This window comes from Equus quagga, chromosome 2 (genome assembly GCF_021613505.1).
Source record: "Equus quagga isolate Etosha38 chromosome 2, UCLA_HA_Equagga_1.0, whole genome shotgun sequence".
Lineage (NCBI taxonomy): Eukaryota > Metazoa > Chordata > Mammalia > Perissodactyla > Equidae > Equus > Equus quagga.
In genome coordinates, this window is record NC_060268.1 from 155,069,684 (window position 1) to 155,087,197 (window position 17,514).

General features: G+C 45.0%; 2 protein-coding genes across 5 annotated transcripts in view; one reads left to right on the top strand and one right to left on the bottom strand.

The window, feature by feature from the left end:
• Window positions 1-17,514, top strand: part of ENTPD7 (ectonucleoside triphosphate diphosphohydrolase 7) — an 87,180-nt gene that overhangs the window by 16,582 nt on the left and 53,084 nt on the right. The window contains exons 2-3 of one of the 4 annotated variants that reach the window (XM_046655524.1): window positions 11,611-13,612; window positions 14,378-14,506. The exons of 1 other annotated variant lie outside the window; for it this stretch is intronic. The gene's annotated coding sequence lies outside the window, so the exon portion shown is untranslated. Of the gene's footprint in view, window positions 1-10,941; window positions 13,613-14,377; window positions 14,507-17,514 lie in introns of those variants that run through there. 2 more of the 4 variants (XM_046655522.1, XM_046655525.1) reach the window with 2 other exon arrangements.
• Window positions 917-10,511, bottom strand: SLC25A28 (solute carrier family 25 member 28). The gene is made up of 4 exons (XM_046655529.1): window positions 10,112-10,511; window positions 4,059-4,287; window positions 2,909-2,965; window positions 917-1,743 (listed from the first exon to the last, which is right to left on the bottom strand). Exons 1-4 carry the CDS (start codon window positions 10,400-10,402, stop codon window positions 1,226-1,228), a joined length of 1,095 nt encoding a protein of 364 aa, XP_046511485.1. The 5' UTR covers window positions 10,403-10,511; the 3' UTR covers window positions 917-1,225.

The window sequence follows — 17,514 nt, forward strand, 5'->3', positions numbered from 1 at the left end:
TTTATCAATCATCATATCCCCAACACTGGTGCCTGACATAGAGATGCTCAATAGTTATTGAATGGATGACAGGCCACGTAACAAGGATGATAGATGGCAGTTTCATGGGGGTAGATTTCCACTCGTGTACTGAAGAACTTGCTAATAACTGGTGATATTAAAAAAAACCAAAAGGAACAGGCTGACCCACAAAGCCCAGGGAAAGCACCATCCCTGGAAGTCTCCAGAGCCTACGTGGTCGTCAGCAGAGCTCCTTCCGGAGGTGGCAGGTTGGAGTCTGGGCCCTCCGCTCAGTTCCTGTCTGCAGGAAGGCACAATTAAATTCACTTCTGGGGGCAAAAGATGTGGGTTGGGGTCTCAGTTCTGCACCTACTGTGAGACCCTGAGCAAGTCACAGCCTCGTGGAGCTTTCCTCAGCTGTAAAACAGCTGATACCCGCACTGCCTACTTCACAGATTTTGTGGGAACCAAATGAAATCACAAATGTTAAAGTACTTTTAAAAGCCTTAAAATCAAATGAAAAGTGTTATTATTTACCATGTAATCTTCAGGGCATGCAGTTCAATGACTAATTTTAGTTTTGCTACATTAGAAAACCAAGCGCCACACGGAGCATTCCCGCGCAGGCAGAGCTGAGAATCAGCAGAGACCCGCCTCTTCCGTGCTGCACCACCGCCCTGTGGAAAAGGCAACAGTGGGGCTCCAGGGCACCCACTGTTCCTGCCATCCGGGAAGTTCCATGGAGCCTATTACTAAAACAAGGGGAGCAGGGCCCCAAAGTCTTATATCACGATGAAAATCAGCAGAAACAAACTACAGGCATACGCAAGAAATCTGCTCCTTGATTTATGCTTAAAGTCAAGAATAGTTGATAACGTTTCACTTCCCCTTTGGCAAGATAAACCCAATGGAACTATTTAATTTAAAGACTTTTTATTAGGAACCAGGGGAATGAGCTTCTTATCCCTCTATAACAGTCGAGAGCAGGTCGTCAGGCCCAGGATGGAGAGCTTGTCAAAAGAGCTGTGCTGTGCTTCACTGCACTCGCTTAGGGCCTGGAAGGAAAGTGCAGGAACTGGTGTTTGCCAAAACACCAATAGCCTGGGAAGAGTCCTCTACCTTCCTTCCAACTCCACTCAAGGCTGGAGCATGCCAGCAGAGAACACGGTTGGAGTGGGCAGGCACAACATTGTCGTCTGAACCCCTGGCTTCATTCAGTGCTACTTCACTTGGCTGCCCTCCACTCTTCTTGCCGTTTTGTGATTAGGTATTTGAAGAACTCATACACAGACCATGCGATGGCTGTGGAGGGGATCTGGTAGATTACTCTAGCCTGCACCCCTCGGAAGTAGGCGGTCACCCCACCTACTTGATACACCGTCCTGAAGGCACTAGCCATGCCTGTGATATGTCCTGTAATGTTTGAGTTCAAAGCCAGAGATTCCTGGGTGTTGAGCAGTGTTTTGCAAACGTCCAGTGGGGTTGTGGCAGCGGCAGCTACAGCTCCTGCACAGGCTCCGGAGAGGACGTGGGAGCTGGGGTTGTACCGTCTCTGGGGGTTAAAGTGCTCCTGCAGGAATTCATAGGTCATGAAGTGAATGGCTTGGAAGGGAACGTTCATGGTTAGCTGGGTGGTGTAGCTGCGGTAAAAGGCTCCAGCCCCTTCATTTTGCCACACTGCCCGAACACAGTCTGTCACCCGGTGGTATGGTGAGTTGTACATCTGCATCCTCTGCTTGACCACTGGTGGTGCCATCAACGAGGAAGGAAATGGGGACAGCAACCAACCAGTGAGGGAGAGTGTCCAGATTCAGAGTCCCAAGTCAGCGGATCAGCCAATGGGATGGAGAGAGAAACATGTATGAGTGAGCTGTTGGTTAACCTGATGAGTTAAGGGTTCCCTTTTTTGAGAGGAGGGGATAGGAAAGGGTTGGTAACAAGCCAAAAAATAACGGACCCACTTCCAGTAGGATTTCTTTAAAACCAGGCAATTAACGCACAGGATGTATCTCTAGTTTAGAGATTCCAGAGAGTTTCCTTGAAATAAGTACCTATTATTATCATTGTACCCTTTCACAACTCCTGACACAAGAATGACTCTGTGGCAGTGAACATAATAATGAACCTATAACCCTAGCCATCCCAATTCTCAGGTACGCAGAGCAGCTAACTCTTATGACATGAGGATGGTTATCTTTCCACAGGAGAGAAAAAAGTGCTATCAAAGAGAAAACAAAATTCTCAGGCATGTGTGGCTTTAGTTTCCAAACATCTCCTGTTCCCTCAAGTAGACAACACGGTGTGAGCTCTGGATCTTTAGCTTAGCTTTGGCCCTTTCCACACCATGGCCTTACCCAGACAGGCAAAGAAGTGGAACTTTAAGGAACATGACAACTAAGCCATCCTTTCATATTTACTTGGGTACCTCATTCTCCAACTGAAAAGCCAAGATCCAAGCAGCAGTGCAGGGACTGAACTCTACAATTTATCCTTTCATTCTTATCTCAACTCTCTTCATTCCATCATGAAAAGGAGTATTTTTAAATGTCAGTCTGTCTTCACCTCTTTGAAAAAAGGTGAAATAATCTGCTAACGTTTCAGATGAGATCAAATCCACTACAAAGGGGACTTTCAAGGAGGCTCAGGAACAGGCCAAGTAGAGCCATATCTTTTTCCAGGGAAGCCCCATAGATGAATGAAGTCTCAATGAATATGGTTCCTGTCCAAGGGGCTCCTCCTACACTGACAACAGGGAGGGAGCGCCCTCTTGTGGTAACACAAGGTAACACGGCGAGATTTCCCACCCAAACTGATCCGGGTCACCCCAGCTTTCTTCTACCAGAAATAAAGGAAAAGCCCAGAGATGCGGATGCAGCTGCCACAGAGGGAAAAGCTGAGAAATCATTACCTTCCGCTGGATTCATGGCTGCATCATGAAGTAATGTTGCCACACACCCAGCTGCACCTGCAAACGAGAAAACAACTGCCACATGTAAGGCCAGGAGAGGGGACTGATTCACTGAGGCCCCAGAGTGAAGGGGAGGGGCAGTACTAAACCTGGCTGTGGGAAGAGGGGAGAGCCAGTCCAAAAGACGGGAACCCACTACTCCCAAACTCCTGTTCCCACCAACTTAGTAAGGTTACTGGTGTACATTCCACATCTATATTAAGGCCAGAAAAGTCAAAGCTCAGATTTTATCAATAAAGATGGTTCTGAGAAGAAATGCAGTTCATGCCCCAGACAGGAAGCAGATTCACTGGTACTAAGGGACGCAGCAATCAACTGCCTCCAACATAGGGAACACCAGGGGCAAGCGGTCAGATCTTCACAACAGAATCTCACCTTCTATCCTGCCTCACCTATGCCCTCAACCCCAGTCTCCAAGTCCTAATATCTGTCCGTGTAGATCTTTCCTCAGGTCCTGAACTAGCGTATCCCTCACCCACTCCTCTCCACACTCAATTTGGTTTTCAGACAATCCCAATCTCCGGGCTGCTATCCCTTCCCTTACCTCACAACTTCCAACCCTCTGGTTTGTCTGTACAGAAGTCCCTTGGCCCCGCCCCCATTCACTTGTTGAGGGCTTGTCACATCCTCAGTGACACAAACTGCCTCGGATCCGTTGGGATCCCGAAAAGGTGAGGCAAAGAGCTGGGGCTCCGTTACTGTCTTCTTTGGGTGGCTGGGTCACCTCCAATCCTGCCCTGAGCAGGACAGCACCCAACTATCAAGAAATATACAACCAACGGAGGTAGTTCAATGTGTTTCCACGTTACCAGGGCATTAGAAGTTGATGCCAGGAAGAAGATGAGAGGAGAGTCAAGCTGGTAGGTAAGGGAGGATACTGTAACCCTTTGTTGACGTGTCCCAAAGGAAGGGGTGGTGCTGAAGCAGCCCACAGTCTGAGAACATCAGGTTTGGAAGTCCCTCCCCTATAATCTGGCCTACCCCAGCCCAAAGCTTCAGCTCCAAACCATAATGAGACTGGAAAGCATTGACAGCAGCAAAGCCCAAAGAGTTGGGAAAGTGGGGGAACCAGCACAGGAAGGCTCAATACCATTGGCAATATGGCTATTGCCCCCAGGGTGGATTACATCACTCAATGTCTTTTTTAACTTTTCATAGCAGGCAAAATAGAGAGCGTGGGCAGGCCCTGCGCCTGTTGCTGTGACGTTCAGCCCCCGCATGGGCCTCCACAGGCCCTCTGTTCTTATAATCCTCCAAAGGGCCTCCAACACATTGCGATAGCGGGCGGCTGGGTCAGGCTGTAGGCTCTGCATCCGGGTCTGAAATTACAGAAAGGAGAAGTGCAATGTCAGCGATGCCAACTTCTTACCCTACCTCAACACTCAGCCTCTGGGCACTGGGCAGACCTTCCGCATAGAACTGTGCCAGTGTATAGGAGTGACACGTGGCATCCAGTTTTACTTCCTTCTAAATCTATATTCAATCTTTCCAAGCCTTGGACCTTTCTTTTCTAGTCGTCTATGACCCTAAGAGTGATATACCACTAGTTTCCCTGAGAATATCACCCCTTGGTAAGTGTCCTCGGAACTCCAAAATGATTCATAGCCCCAGCAACAAATATCAAGCCTGTGTTTCAGAAGTTGTTTCTGTGTCTTAATGAACTCAGGCTAAGAGTTCTTTACAAATGGATTCGAAAGGTATTTACTGTGTACAACATACTTTATGCATTATTTCAGAAGACTGATCCTGGGCCTGCCTCATGACCACACACTACAAACTAATGAGATGAAGGCTCATCTTTTGATATATCCTTGATGATAATCTGACCTTTTCAGACTATTTGCACTGGCAGCTGGGCCTGTAAACTAAAAGTCTTGGCAGAGGTAGCATTCCTAATAGATGTTGCTCTAATTTCTTGGGAAAGAAAGTTTACCCTGAAATTATGAAGGTAGAAACTAACCTAATCTCTAAAACTAAAGAGGCTCCCAGATTTCTAATCTAAACTGACTGAATCCCAAAATAGTCATCAGTAAACAAAATCAGTCTCAGTGAAACACAATCCTTGGAATCTCTAGAAGGCTCAATGGTTAGAACAAAAGTATATGGTAGATACTTTGTATGATGTTCCTGGACAAAGTTTTATTGAAATTTGGGAAATGAATCTTATTTGAAACATTTCTCCAAATCACACATCTTCTCTGAAGTGTGAGTCTCCCAATGACGATCTCGTCTATTGATTCATTTCAAGGCTAAGGTAGCAATGGAGACTGACAGTTAATATAAAATCACCGTCCAGTGCCTGGAACACTGTAGGCACTCAAGATTTGTTTGTTAAATAAATGAAAGAATGAATGAATCTTAGCTGTGTCTGCACCAGTTCAGAAAGTAACACATAGGCCATTAGCAAGCCAACCAGGGCAACTGATGCCCAAGTACAGTTTAAATACCTACTTCATACCAATCACTGATTCAGTGCGGATCTGAAGCTTGAACCTTCCTGTTGACCATCTGGAATCCCAAGAATAAAGCGTTTCTCAAGAGCATTGCAGACAAGAAACTAACCAGATTAACAGGTCCTAGTTAGCCACAGGCAATCCACATTCCTCTTAAAGTTTTTTCTCTTGCCTGCCACCAGCAAAGAACTGGAAGCTTAAAAGGTTAATTACTGGGAGTTCAATCAGAAATACACAGTATCACTTATCACAATTTGACACATTGTCTTCCACTTCAAAAAAAAAAAAAAGCCCATAAATTTCCAATAAAGGATGTGCTTACTGATCTTTCACATCACTCAGGGGGTACAAAATCCATGAGAGAAGTTATTCAGAGAGACTACAGGTCTTTGGTGGCTACGGTGACTCATAAAGACAAGCTTGGCCTGGTGGCTCAAAAATTATGCGTTTCCATAGGTTTGCTCGAAACTGATCTTGTATAGGGAGAATGTTCAGAAACTGCTTTTTTCTGCTGGAATCAACTAGTCTTGAAAGTTATGGCCTCAGAGGCCTATAACGCTTCACCTCCAAGAAAAACCTGGACTGTGAGTTACTTCGAACATTTTACACACGTCTAAATCTAAGTCACAATTCTCAGTGAAAATACATCCTCATGGAGACCCAGGCATAAACTACACCAAATATAAAAGTGAATATGGCTCCCCAAATTTGTGGGCCAATAAATCTATCTTCTGGAGAAGGATGAAATCACTAAGTAAGAATTTATGAATAGCCTTCAGTATAAAAAACTACTGCCTGGCTTTGAAGAAAAGCCAAATGGACTATTAGAGAAGTAAGTGGTTTGGTAGAAGACAGGTGACAGTTAAGTCAAAAAGACTGAGTTGGAGTCCCAGTTTTGCTAGATGTGTGGTGTTGGGTATGTCACTTAACCCCTCTGAGCTTCAATGTTGTCATCTATCACATGAGACGGAATGGCTGGCTCACAGGGCTGTTGTGGGGATGCAAAGAGGTAAGGCATGTAAAAGCCCTTGGTAACTTATGAGATACTAGAAATATAAGGCTTTTTATTGTATTCAAATATGATTCTTAGAAATATTAGTTCATATCTTAGAATTTACAGATCATGGCAGCTCTGTCTCTTTTATGTCATTTCACAAATATGTATGGGCAACTATCTGGTCCTTAACCACTAATAAGTCAGGTTTAATTTTGTATTGTTTTCATTTTAAAGTTTCTCTGTGGCTATAATTATTTATAATCCAGCTGTTAATCTGAAGGTTGGGTTTAGGAACAAGCACTATTGTAACATCCTGTGCCTTGCTTGATTCTAGGAATCTGCTTTTGGGAGACTGCACGAAAGCCTTGGCAGTAAGACTGGGTTGAAATCATGACTCTGCCACTTAATCTATGTGACCTGGGGCAAATTACTTAACTTGCCTCCTTGGCTTCATCTATAAAATAATGAAAACAGTGTCTACTTCATGAAGTTCTTTCTAGGATTAAATGAATAGATGTATGTAAGGCACATCAGATAGTGCTTGGCAAACAAAAACAATTGACATTTATTGAATAATAATAATTATTATTAGATGCAAGAAAATCAAATAAGCCAATGTTTCCATTTCCTAACCTTTCATTGGTAAATGTGTATAGACAACCATTTACATCTGGAGTGTGGAAAAGATCGATTTCCCTTTGCTCTTTCCCTCTTGAACTTATTATGTAAGTAGATTATTTGCTTCACCACTACAGAGCCAAAAGGCAGTGAGTACGCAGATGATTTTGAGAAGAGTCCTGACCAGTTCGGGTTGCAGAGCCTATCCCTATAGACAAAGTCTGGTGCTTGCCTCTGAGGCTCAGAAAAGGAAAACTGGGATTTGGGCTCCCAAACCCCTCTATTATGACCATGGAAATAGCTGGCTGAAGAACCATGGCCTATCAAGGCTAGGCTGACTTCCCAGGGTCCCTCCCAAGGATATTTTAAGTTAACTTGACCCTGATAAGTGGCTGGGGGTCACAGGCTTGCATGCCAGGAGGCAATCTCAGCTTTCATTTGCAAACACTGTGGCTGCCCTTTAGGCCTCAGCAAGGATACCTGCCTCTTGTCTTAGGGTATGGTTGGGCTACTCTTCCCCTCCACCACCCATTTAGGGGCAAGAGGAAGAATGGCTGCCCAGGGACAAGGAAACTAGGAAGCCCCTTCTGAAGGAAGAGATTTAAATTTTGCTTTCATGTCTGCACAATGGTGTTTAACATATTTACTGACACCAAATCCTAGTGGTCTCACCTCCTTCTTCCCTCTAGTCATTTACATCCCAGCATTAATGGCAAATGAAAATGATTCTTCTAAAAGAAGCTTTTCTGTTTTTGAAGACTCCTGAGCATTTTTTCCTCCAGATCAAATAATTACTTCTTTAATGTAGGGCTTTGAGGCATGACTGTAACATTGTATGACTAATTTTTAAAAACAAAAATTCCAAAGCTTATGTAAATGAATAAGAACTGTTCTTCAAAATAGTTACTTTGGAAGGCTAGAACTGTCTCATTCCAGCAATGCCGTGGTTTTGCAAAACGTTTCTGGAACTCCTCTTTTAGAAGTGTTCCCTCAGTGGGTTTATTGGCTTCAGGAGTAAATCAGTCTCCTTGCTTTCTAGTCCCACCTTATCCTTGCCCAAACCAGTATTATCCCTTTTGATCTCCCACCTTATCCACCATATTTGATTCTCAATGCTCTCAGTTACTAAAAACTCAATTCCATCTTGTCACAGGACAAAGGTTTGTCCCCATTAAGGATATGCACCCAAATATTCTAGAGGCATTTCTAACAGAGGAATTTATAAAATGTTTACAGCAACAATAGCATTATGGAAAAACATGGAGTAAGGAGACAGCCTCCCAAGGTAATGGGACAACACTTAAATCGACAATCGACAAGTTGTAGTAAAATTCTCAGTCAGTTACATTATGATATTGTATTTTTCAAGTCATTAAGTAATTTTCATTGCTCTCCTTGATCTAGTTTTCATTTGATACCCATCCTGAAACATAGCTCTGTAGACCCTGCTCTCCACTCACAGTCTTAGTGAGGTTACTTTGCAGTTAGATCATCTTAACTTTTGGACACACAGCATTAACAACTCACAGTCATTCAAACTAGACCCTTTTACATGAAGGTCTGAATCTTTTTAATGTATACTTATCCATTTTACATTTCAATATCGTTAAAGCACTAACCATCCTCTTACTTCTCTCTCATGGATTTACTGTTTATTTCTACTCCTCCCAATTGACAAGGATACTTAAAATTTTAATAACCATTTAGGCCTAGTGCATTGACCACAGTTTCAATGGGCACGGCCCTCGGTAGGAGTTACCTTGCAATGTGCTAGAATACTCCTACTAACTCAGTGTCATTCACAAAGCTTAATGAGCACTTTCCCCATTTCCTCATCCACATTACTAATGAAAACATGAACAGGCAGTGGAACCAGGGAGAAGCAGAAGAGACAGACTTTGCACTTCCCAAGTTGATATTCTCTTCCTTTTGAATGTGTAACATTTTCCTAATTTGAGAAGAAAACATACATCAAATTGCTGTGAGGACACTTACTATTAGCCTTAATATGTAAAGGAGGCACCAAATTCCCCTCGAGTTTACTTCTCAGTCTGTTTAGTCCTCACTGTTAGTCACCGGTACCTTTGCTAATGCACGGGAAAAAGAACCATAATGAACAATCTGTTCCCCTCTTCACCCAGCTTTCTTCTGAAGCACTTGATTTCTGTACCCACTAATCAGCCTGCTTGGTTGCGGATGTGATTAGTTTTACTTTTACACGAATCCTGCCCTCGTGCTGATCCAATTCCATTTTCATCCAGTTTTCTTCACGCTTACATCTACTTTCCAATACCATCATGCTTCCCTTCTAGGCAACCTTTCCCTTTTTGTCAACTTCAGGTAGCTAAAGAAATACACGATCAGTTCCATTTCTCGATGGGGGCTGATGTGCTCCCCACACACACACAATCCTAATCCTAGCTCAATTTTCACGTTCAGGAAATAGGTGGGGTATCATGCTTGCTGCACAGAGAAACCGAAAGCTTTCCTGAACACAGTCTTTCCCATATTATTTCCAGTCTGGAACTCTGAATTCTGACTGCACGACGATTCCCAATCACTCATGGGTGAAGATTTAATAAGTAAATTCTTTATCTGGCTGAGAGATTCCAGATTCTGGTTCCTGACCAGTCACTTTTAAGGGAAGACACAGCAAGGAGCTTGTAAAAGCACTAGCCCAGAGAACATCGCAAGCCATTAAGATCCTATTCAGGGTCTGATTCACGCCAGTTGGCTTCACCTTAATCAAGTTAGTAGCACTTACCTGTTCCCATCCCATCCCACCCTATTCCTGTTTACTCCCAGCTGGGATCCAGGCCTTTGGCTGACAGATTTTCGGTCCAGAGTCCCAATTCAGATTTCACTGACGGTTAAAAATGGGTCCTGATTCCTGACTGGGACCAACTCCCAGCCGAGACCTTGCTTGCATGGAGTGTCGGTCGAATCGCGTGGTGGTGCCAGGAGCCAGGAAGAACTCATGTGTCAGCTCCAGCTCTCAGCCGGGATCCTGGCTCCGGACAGGACCCAGGGGTCGGGTCTGCCCCAGGCCGGGTTCGGAGCCGGTCCAGGTCTCACCTTGACGCAGTCGACGGGGTACATCACGCAGTGCTCCAAGATGCCTGCCACGGCGCCCGCCACCATGTGCGTGGTGACAGTGGCTCCAGCCGGCAGCGCCTCGTAGTCCGGGCCGGAGTCCGGGTCCTGCCGAACCGGGGGCCTACAGGCCCCGGCCTCCCCGCCGCCGGCCCCCCGGCCCACGCCCCGCTGCAGCCACCCGTCCAGCAGCGCCGACTCCCCGGGGCTCCGCCCCGGCCCGGCCGCCGGCCCTCCCGCCACACCGCCAGCACCCCGCCCCTCCAACTCCATCCACCCGGGCCAGCTGCGGCGCCCACCCCCGCCGCCGCCGCTGCCACCGCCGCCGCCACCCCCCAGACCCGTCGCGTCCGCCTCAGGCGCGGCCCAGAGAGCCCGGGGCCTCCGGCTCCCGCTTGGCCCCGCGGGCACGCCCCTCCGCCAGCCATTGGTGCAGCCGCCAAGTTGTCCCCGCCCCCTTGCTTACGTAGCAAAACTATGTCTGTGTCATTAGTGAAGCTGCCTGTCATTCCTCCGCTCCGCGGCGTTGCTGCCGCTTAGGTCCCACCCCTTCCCCTTTGATCTCGGCAGCTTCTTGTTTATTGGCTAGTGATTGGCCGACATGGACGATCAACCCGCCCTCCGACTTTTCTGGAGGGCGGGAGAAACTTAAGGCTGAACTTTGATAGGCTCAACCACTCTTGATTCTCTGACCACGGCCATTGGGCCGCACGACTTCGGGATCCGATTGGCTAGAGTAAGAGAGCCAGGCGCCCAAGGGGCAATTGAGGCCGGATTTGGTCCCCTGACTGGCGCCTGTGGAGCTGCGGGCGCTGCGGGCGGGATCGCGGGGTAGGGCCGGCGCCAGGCCTTCAAGGTCAAACCACTGACGGGTGCCGTTAAGACCCGCGCTCGAGCGCCCACCCCAAATCCCGAGACGTGCGGGTCGCGGGCGGCCGGCCCTGGCCCGAGAGCTCGCTCTTGTTCCCGCGGGATCTCAAGCTGGCGTGAGGCCGAGCCGGCCTGGGCCGGGCATCCCCTGGCACAGCCTGCGGGCCTGTCCGGGAAGCTGTTGCGACACTCGGGCGGTGGCCCGTTAGACTCGGGTCGAGTCTGGAGTGTTGGCTTTCCAAGCCGTGGGCTAGCTAACTCCTGAGGACCCGGAGCTCCTCAGGCCCCAGCGCCCCGCGCTGGGCTTGCACCTGAAGTCGCCCAGTACACCCCGCAGTTGTTGAATGAATGAGTTCTTCGGGGGCCCGCGGTCGCTGGGCCCTGCGCCAGACTGAGAGCTGGGGGCGGGGAAGGGAGATGTCGAAATGGGGCAGGATGATTCAGAGATGACGACAGGTGGAGAAGCCAGACTGGAGGCAGCTGCCCAAGCACAGCAGGAAAAGTATATGGGGAAGTTCGGACGTACAGCTTGTCGCTGAGTGACGCAATGATGAACCTACCGCCTGGTGATAACTGCCTTTTGTGATAAGACCCCTCTCCCTCCTGGACAGGTCGGTGGAGTCTGAGAGGGGCGCGCACTGGTTAAAGAACAATGCCAGCAATTCCCAGCCTTGAGCACCACCTCCTGGGCCGTGACGTTGCACCGGAGCTTCACTAGGGCTGCAGGCTCGGTTGAGGAACACAGGCGCTTTCCCTACTCCGTCTGCCTCGCTTCTTCAGTTTCCCGTCCCTGGAGCGTGTTTGCACAAACCTCCCCACTGTTTCCAGCTCTCTCTTTACTGCCTATTTTACTGAGATGATGATGCAATTGTGAACTTTTCCATCTGTTTATAGGTTTTCCGTAAATAGGGAAGGGGTTTTCCTTTTTTTCTCTAAAGCTTAGCGGTTTCTGGGCCTCTGGTTTTTCGGGGTTCTGTTTTTTAACTTTTTTTTTTTTAACTCATCTATTCTCTTCCTATTCAGCAGTGGTTATTAACTTTTGCGTCTCGACCTTTTGGAAAATAAGCTACAAATCCTCTTCTCCTTCCCCTCCACCTTCCACCCACCCTGCACACACACAATTTTGAAAATAATTTCTGAATTTGCAGAGTCCCTGAAGGTGACTCGTGGCCCCCCGAGGGGTACATTAACTTCAGATTAAGAAAAGCCTGAGTTCTCACACGTCTCGCAAAAAGAAACTCACTCAATCCTGCTAGAGTATTCATTCCCTTTACTGCCAAACTGCTCCAGTAATGACCTATATATACCTGCTATGTCCTTTCTCTCCTTAAGCCCTACATTTTTACTCTTTTATTTAGTGGTCGCAAATGACTTTTCCAAATCCAATGGTCTTTTTCTTGTTCTGATTTTTCTGGACTAAGAGATAACACTTAGCCCCTCCATTGACCCATCCCTCACTGCAACTTTTTCCTACCTTCAGGAACCACTCTATCTCTTCTATCTTTTAGACTTCTGAGTCTCCTACACTTCTCTGCCCACTGGGGAGGAACATTCCTAAAGGTTTAATGCTTCTTGTTCATCTTTAATACCTTAGGGAACTTTACCATCCCAAATCTGTTTTCCTTTTTGGAGCCCTGTCTATATTTCCCTATTGCTTACTCTTTAACTGAAATTTCCATGTGAACTCTTCAGTAAATATTTATTGAGTAACAACTTTATGCCTGACACTGTACTTGAAGCCGGTGACACAGGACAGATGGAGTCCATGCTTTCACGAAGCTTACTTTTTAATGGGGGGAAAGAGATAGACCAATAAGAAAAATATCAGATAGCTCTAGGTACCATGCTGATAACTGAAATAGGGAGGTGGATAAAGTGTGACTGGGTAGCTACATTTGCATGACCAGGAAAGGCCTTTCTGAGGAGACGACACTAAGGTAAGTTCTGAATAAGAGGCAGGAACTCATGATGGACTCAGACAAGAGCATTCCAGAAGAAACAGGAGGTACAACAATCCTAAGGTAACAACAAGATTGGTGTATGAAGGAACAGAAAGAAAGTCTATGTGGCTGGAGCATGGTGAGTGAGGGGGGAAGTGATACAAGATGAGGTTGGAAAGATAGGCAGAGGGTGAATATCCACCTTAATTTCTGACTCAGCATGTCCATTCCAAACTCAGCCTTTCCACTCCCCACCCCAACCAATTCCTCCTAAATATTCCTTGTCTACCCAATCAATCAGACTTTAAAGCTGGAATCCTCCTTGACTACCCCTTCAGAATAATTATTCTGAAATGTTTCGTTTGTTCATGCTCTCCTTTTCCTTCTTATTGATATTATTCTTTCCCAGTATCTGATCACTTTACATCTATATTGTAATAACCTTTGAAAGGCCTCCCTACCTCTGGATCCCCTGGCTTTACTAGTATTTGGATTTGCCTCCTTCCAGGGACATTGTAGGATTGTTCTTCCCACCTCCTTGAAGATAGGCATGGCTGTGAGATTTGCTTTGACCAATGAAATGTGAGAGAAGCATGAGAGCCACACATTAACTTCCCCTGCCACATGACTGGTGATGTTCAGATGGTGGGAGCACCATCAGTCTGGGGCCCTGGTAAGGATGATGAAGCAGAGTTGCCTACTTGCCACACCTTTCTTCCCAGGTGGACTTTCAGCATGAGTAAGAAATAAATCGATGTTGTTTTCAGACACAGATTTTAGGATTAGTCCATATCATAGCATAATCTAGCCCAGTGCTTCTCAGACTTTAATGTGATATTAGTCACCTGAATAATTTGTTAAAATGCAGACTATGATTCTGTAGGTCTGCGCGGGGACTGAGATCTGCGTTTTTGACAAGCTCCCAGGTGATGCTGCTGCTATACCTTGGACCACACTTTGAATAGCAAGGACATAACCCATCCTATCTTGTATACCCCTCTCAACACATCTACACACACTCTATCCAACGTCTCACCAGCACTTAAAGCTTTCTGAAAAACAAATTAGCAAGGAAAGAAACCTCTTTCTTGGTGATATTCTTTATAACCTCTTAATAGCTTCCCATACCTGCAACTCCTCAGTCTGGACTGTAAAAATCTTATTTTCTTATATTCCTAGGACAATTTTTTTCTGCATTCTCATTTATTTTCTTTAGTAATAGAAACCCCAAGTTTTAGCTTAGGCACATGCTTCCAAGCTGAAGTCCCTATTTTCCCCAGCTTCCCTTGCAGCTAGCTTTGGCTGTGTGACTAAGTTCTAGCTAGTGGGATGTGAGTATAAGTGATGTGAAACATGTGGGTTCTGCCTTTAAAAAAAAGGATTATGTCCTCTTTGAGTATTTTTCTCATTTTCTCCCTTCTTATGATCTTGAATACAGACCCAGAAGATGTCAACCATTTTTGGCCATGAGGACAAAGCCTATACCTTAGCAGGTGGCAGAGGAAAAAGTAGAAGAAACTTGTTTCCTTGTGGGTAACACTAGTACCTCTGGACTACTCATGTTCTGGTACGTGAGAGAACTTGTTCAAGCAATTGCTGTGAGTCTGAATCTTTGTTACAGCAGCTGATTTGTACCCTAACCGACACATGTTCTTTCCCTAGAATGCATTTCTCCCTTTGTTCTTATCAAAATTCTCATTCTTGAAGGTCCAAAACAGGTTTCCAGCTTACATTACCCTCTTTCCCTCAACTGCCGTCATACATGACCTGGCATGCAGTATGAGTACAATACAGAATGAGACTGATTGATTCCAGCAGCCACACATGAAAATGACTGATCTCTTTATAGTCATTTAAAGAGAAATTGATTTCTAACTCATGCAGAACAGACCATTAGAGTTGTAGAAATTCAGAGATGGAGCCCTCAGTGAGGGCTGGAGAGATGAGAAGATATCCTTATATATTTTAGCAGTTTCAGACTGGAGAATGTGTAGAGGAAGATTTTCCAAGGGATCTGTGGGGAACAAAGTTTCAAGGGAATTTGCTATTCCTCATCTTCTGCATCATTCCGAAAACTCACCTTCCCAAGAAAGCAGTTCCCCTTTCCGTCCTCCCGTTTCTCAGTCTCTCCTCCCACCTTACAAAAGAAAAGTGAGCCTCCACCCATCCTTCGTCTTACCCTGGTTCACTGCCCTGGTGCATAAAAACCTCCAGGTAGCCAAACAGTCCTGGTGTCAGTGAGGCCCCTTTAATCAGGGTACAAGTATAGCCTTCATGTCTTTCCCTGACTTACGTGTATTTCTGTTAAGGGTAAAACATGGCTTTAGGAATGGATGTTTTGGTCCTTGTGAGATGTTCTGTGTACTATATATTGTACAGTGGAGCAGTGGTTTTTTAATTTAACTATTCACCTATTCCAACCCCTGACTATTATCAAAGAATGGATTGTTTCTGAGGGAGGTTCCTCTGAGAACAAAACAAAAAGAGCCTAATTAAATATTAAAGGTAGTGGGCCTTATTTCATTCAGGTGACACATTTATCACAAGGTCTGTGTCTTACCTATTTATCTTAGGACTAGGATATTCAAGATTTATGAAAATGCGTGCTGGGAAATAATAATGTGCTGCAAAGTGCAATGTTCCCTCTCTGGTCAGAAATAAGAAAGAGCTGAGTGATACTCTTCATTTGCTCATGTCTCAACTTTAGATTTTGCATTATTTCTAGACATACATGTTTACTTTTCACAGATCAACATCATGCCTTCAAGTAAAAGGAAAATAGGTCAAAAGTATTTTCCTTTGTCAAAAGATTGTTGGCTATACTAGTTTATACCCACTAGGATGGCTATAATAAAAAACTCAGGAAATAACAAGTGTTGGCGAGGATGTGGAGAAAATGGAATCTTCATACACTGCTGGTGAGAAGGTAAAATGGTCAGAGGCTGTGGAAAACAGTTTGGCAGTTCCTCAAAAAGTTAAACAGAATTACCATATGATCCAGAAATTCCACTCCTAAGTATATCCGAAACAACTGAAAACAGGTACTCAAACAAGTACACGTACATGCTTGTTCATAGCAGCACTGTTCACAATAGGCAAAAGGTGGAAACAGCCCAACTGTCCGTCAACAGAAGAATGGAGAAATAAATTGTGTAATAAATATAATTCAGCCATAAAAGTGAACAAAGTACTGATATACACTACAATGTGAATGAACCTGGAAAACACATTAAGTGAAAGGAGTCACATGCAAAAAGCTCACATATGATTCCACTTATATGAAATATCCGGAATAGATAGCGCTATAGAGACCGAACGCAGCTGGGGCGGGGGGTGAAATGGGAGCAACTGCTTAATGGGTACAGGGTTTCCTTTTGCGGTGATGAAATGTCTTAGAAGTAGGTGGAGTTGGTGGTTGCAAAACATTGTGAATTATTCACTTTAAAATGGTTAATTTTACGTTATGTGACTTTCATCTCAATTTTAAAAAGGAAAGATTGGCTAGCATCCAACAGATGAACTGAGTAAGCTAGTATCTCATTATCCTCTCAAATGTCTATGCCTCTGTAACTCCAAACAGCAGCTCTAAACCAGTCATTATCTAACTCCTAGGTTGCCTCACAAAGTGAAACGTCTGGGAAGTGACTGGTCATGGATACAAAGTTTCTTTTTAGTTGATGAAAATGTTTTAAGATTATATTGTGGTAATGGTTGCACAAGCCTGTGAATATACTAAAAACTATTGAATTGGGTGAATTTTGTGGTATATAAATTATGTCTCAATAAAGCTGTTTTTGAAAAGGTGAAAGATCAGTGCCCGCCTGGTGGCGCAGCTGTTAAGTTCACATGTTCCACTTCTCAGCGGCCTGGGCTTCGCCGGTTTGGATCCCAGGTGTGGACATGGCACCACTTGGCAAAAAAGCCATGCTGTGGTAGGCGTCCCACATAGAAAGTAGAGGAAGATGGGCATGGATGTTAGCTCAGGGCCAGTCTTCCTCAGCAAAAAGAGGGAGATTGGCAGTAGATGTTAGCTCAGCACTAATCTTCCTCAAAAAAAAAAAAAGGTAAAAGATCTAATTGGGATATGTTGAAGAGTATCTTCTTTTAGAACTTGAGTTTCATCATTCTTTAAGCAATAAACTGCTTCTCTTTGCACATTTTTTGGGGGGGCGGTTGTAGTTACTGCAATCACATTATCCTTTTTGTTCAAGTTTCTCCTAAAAAAAATCTTATTTCTAAAAGCAAAAAAAGACAAAACATTACTTTTTCTGAATAAGGAAAATTACTCATTATGATCTATCTAAGAAACAAACATAATGTCATCTCTGGCTCATAGGCAAAAATCCAGAAAAATTACTTTAGTTTCCCTGGTTCTTGTCTAGTAGGAACTTTCAGTTCATGTCATACTCAAATTAAGTTGAAACAGATGCAGTTAGGAAAAAAATATTTGATATGGTAAATCCATATTCATTCTTATTTGGGCGCAAATCTCCCCACTGCCACTCATTTTCCCCCTCATTTATGCATTTCTATCATATCCTTACACCTTGACAGAAACATGTAAATTCTGTAAAT

What these genes read in the sequence shown, in the direction of transcription:
- SLC25A28 (XM_046655529.1), bottom strand. Translation starts at nt 10,402, where the DNA reads ATGGAGTTGGAGGGGCGGGGTGCTGGCGGTGTGGCGGGAGGGCCGGCG. An exon ending in CAATAGCCATATTGCCAATG is followed by an intron (nt 2,966 to 4,058) that starts GTATTGAGCCTT and finishes TCTCGTTTGCAG; the next exon opens with GTGCAGCTGGGTGTGTGGCA. An exon ending in AGCCATGAATCCAGCGGAAG is followed by an intron (nt 1,744 to 2,908) that starts GTAATGATTTCT and finishes TGGCACCACCAG; the next exon opens with TGGTCAAGCAGAGGATGCAG.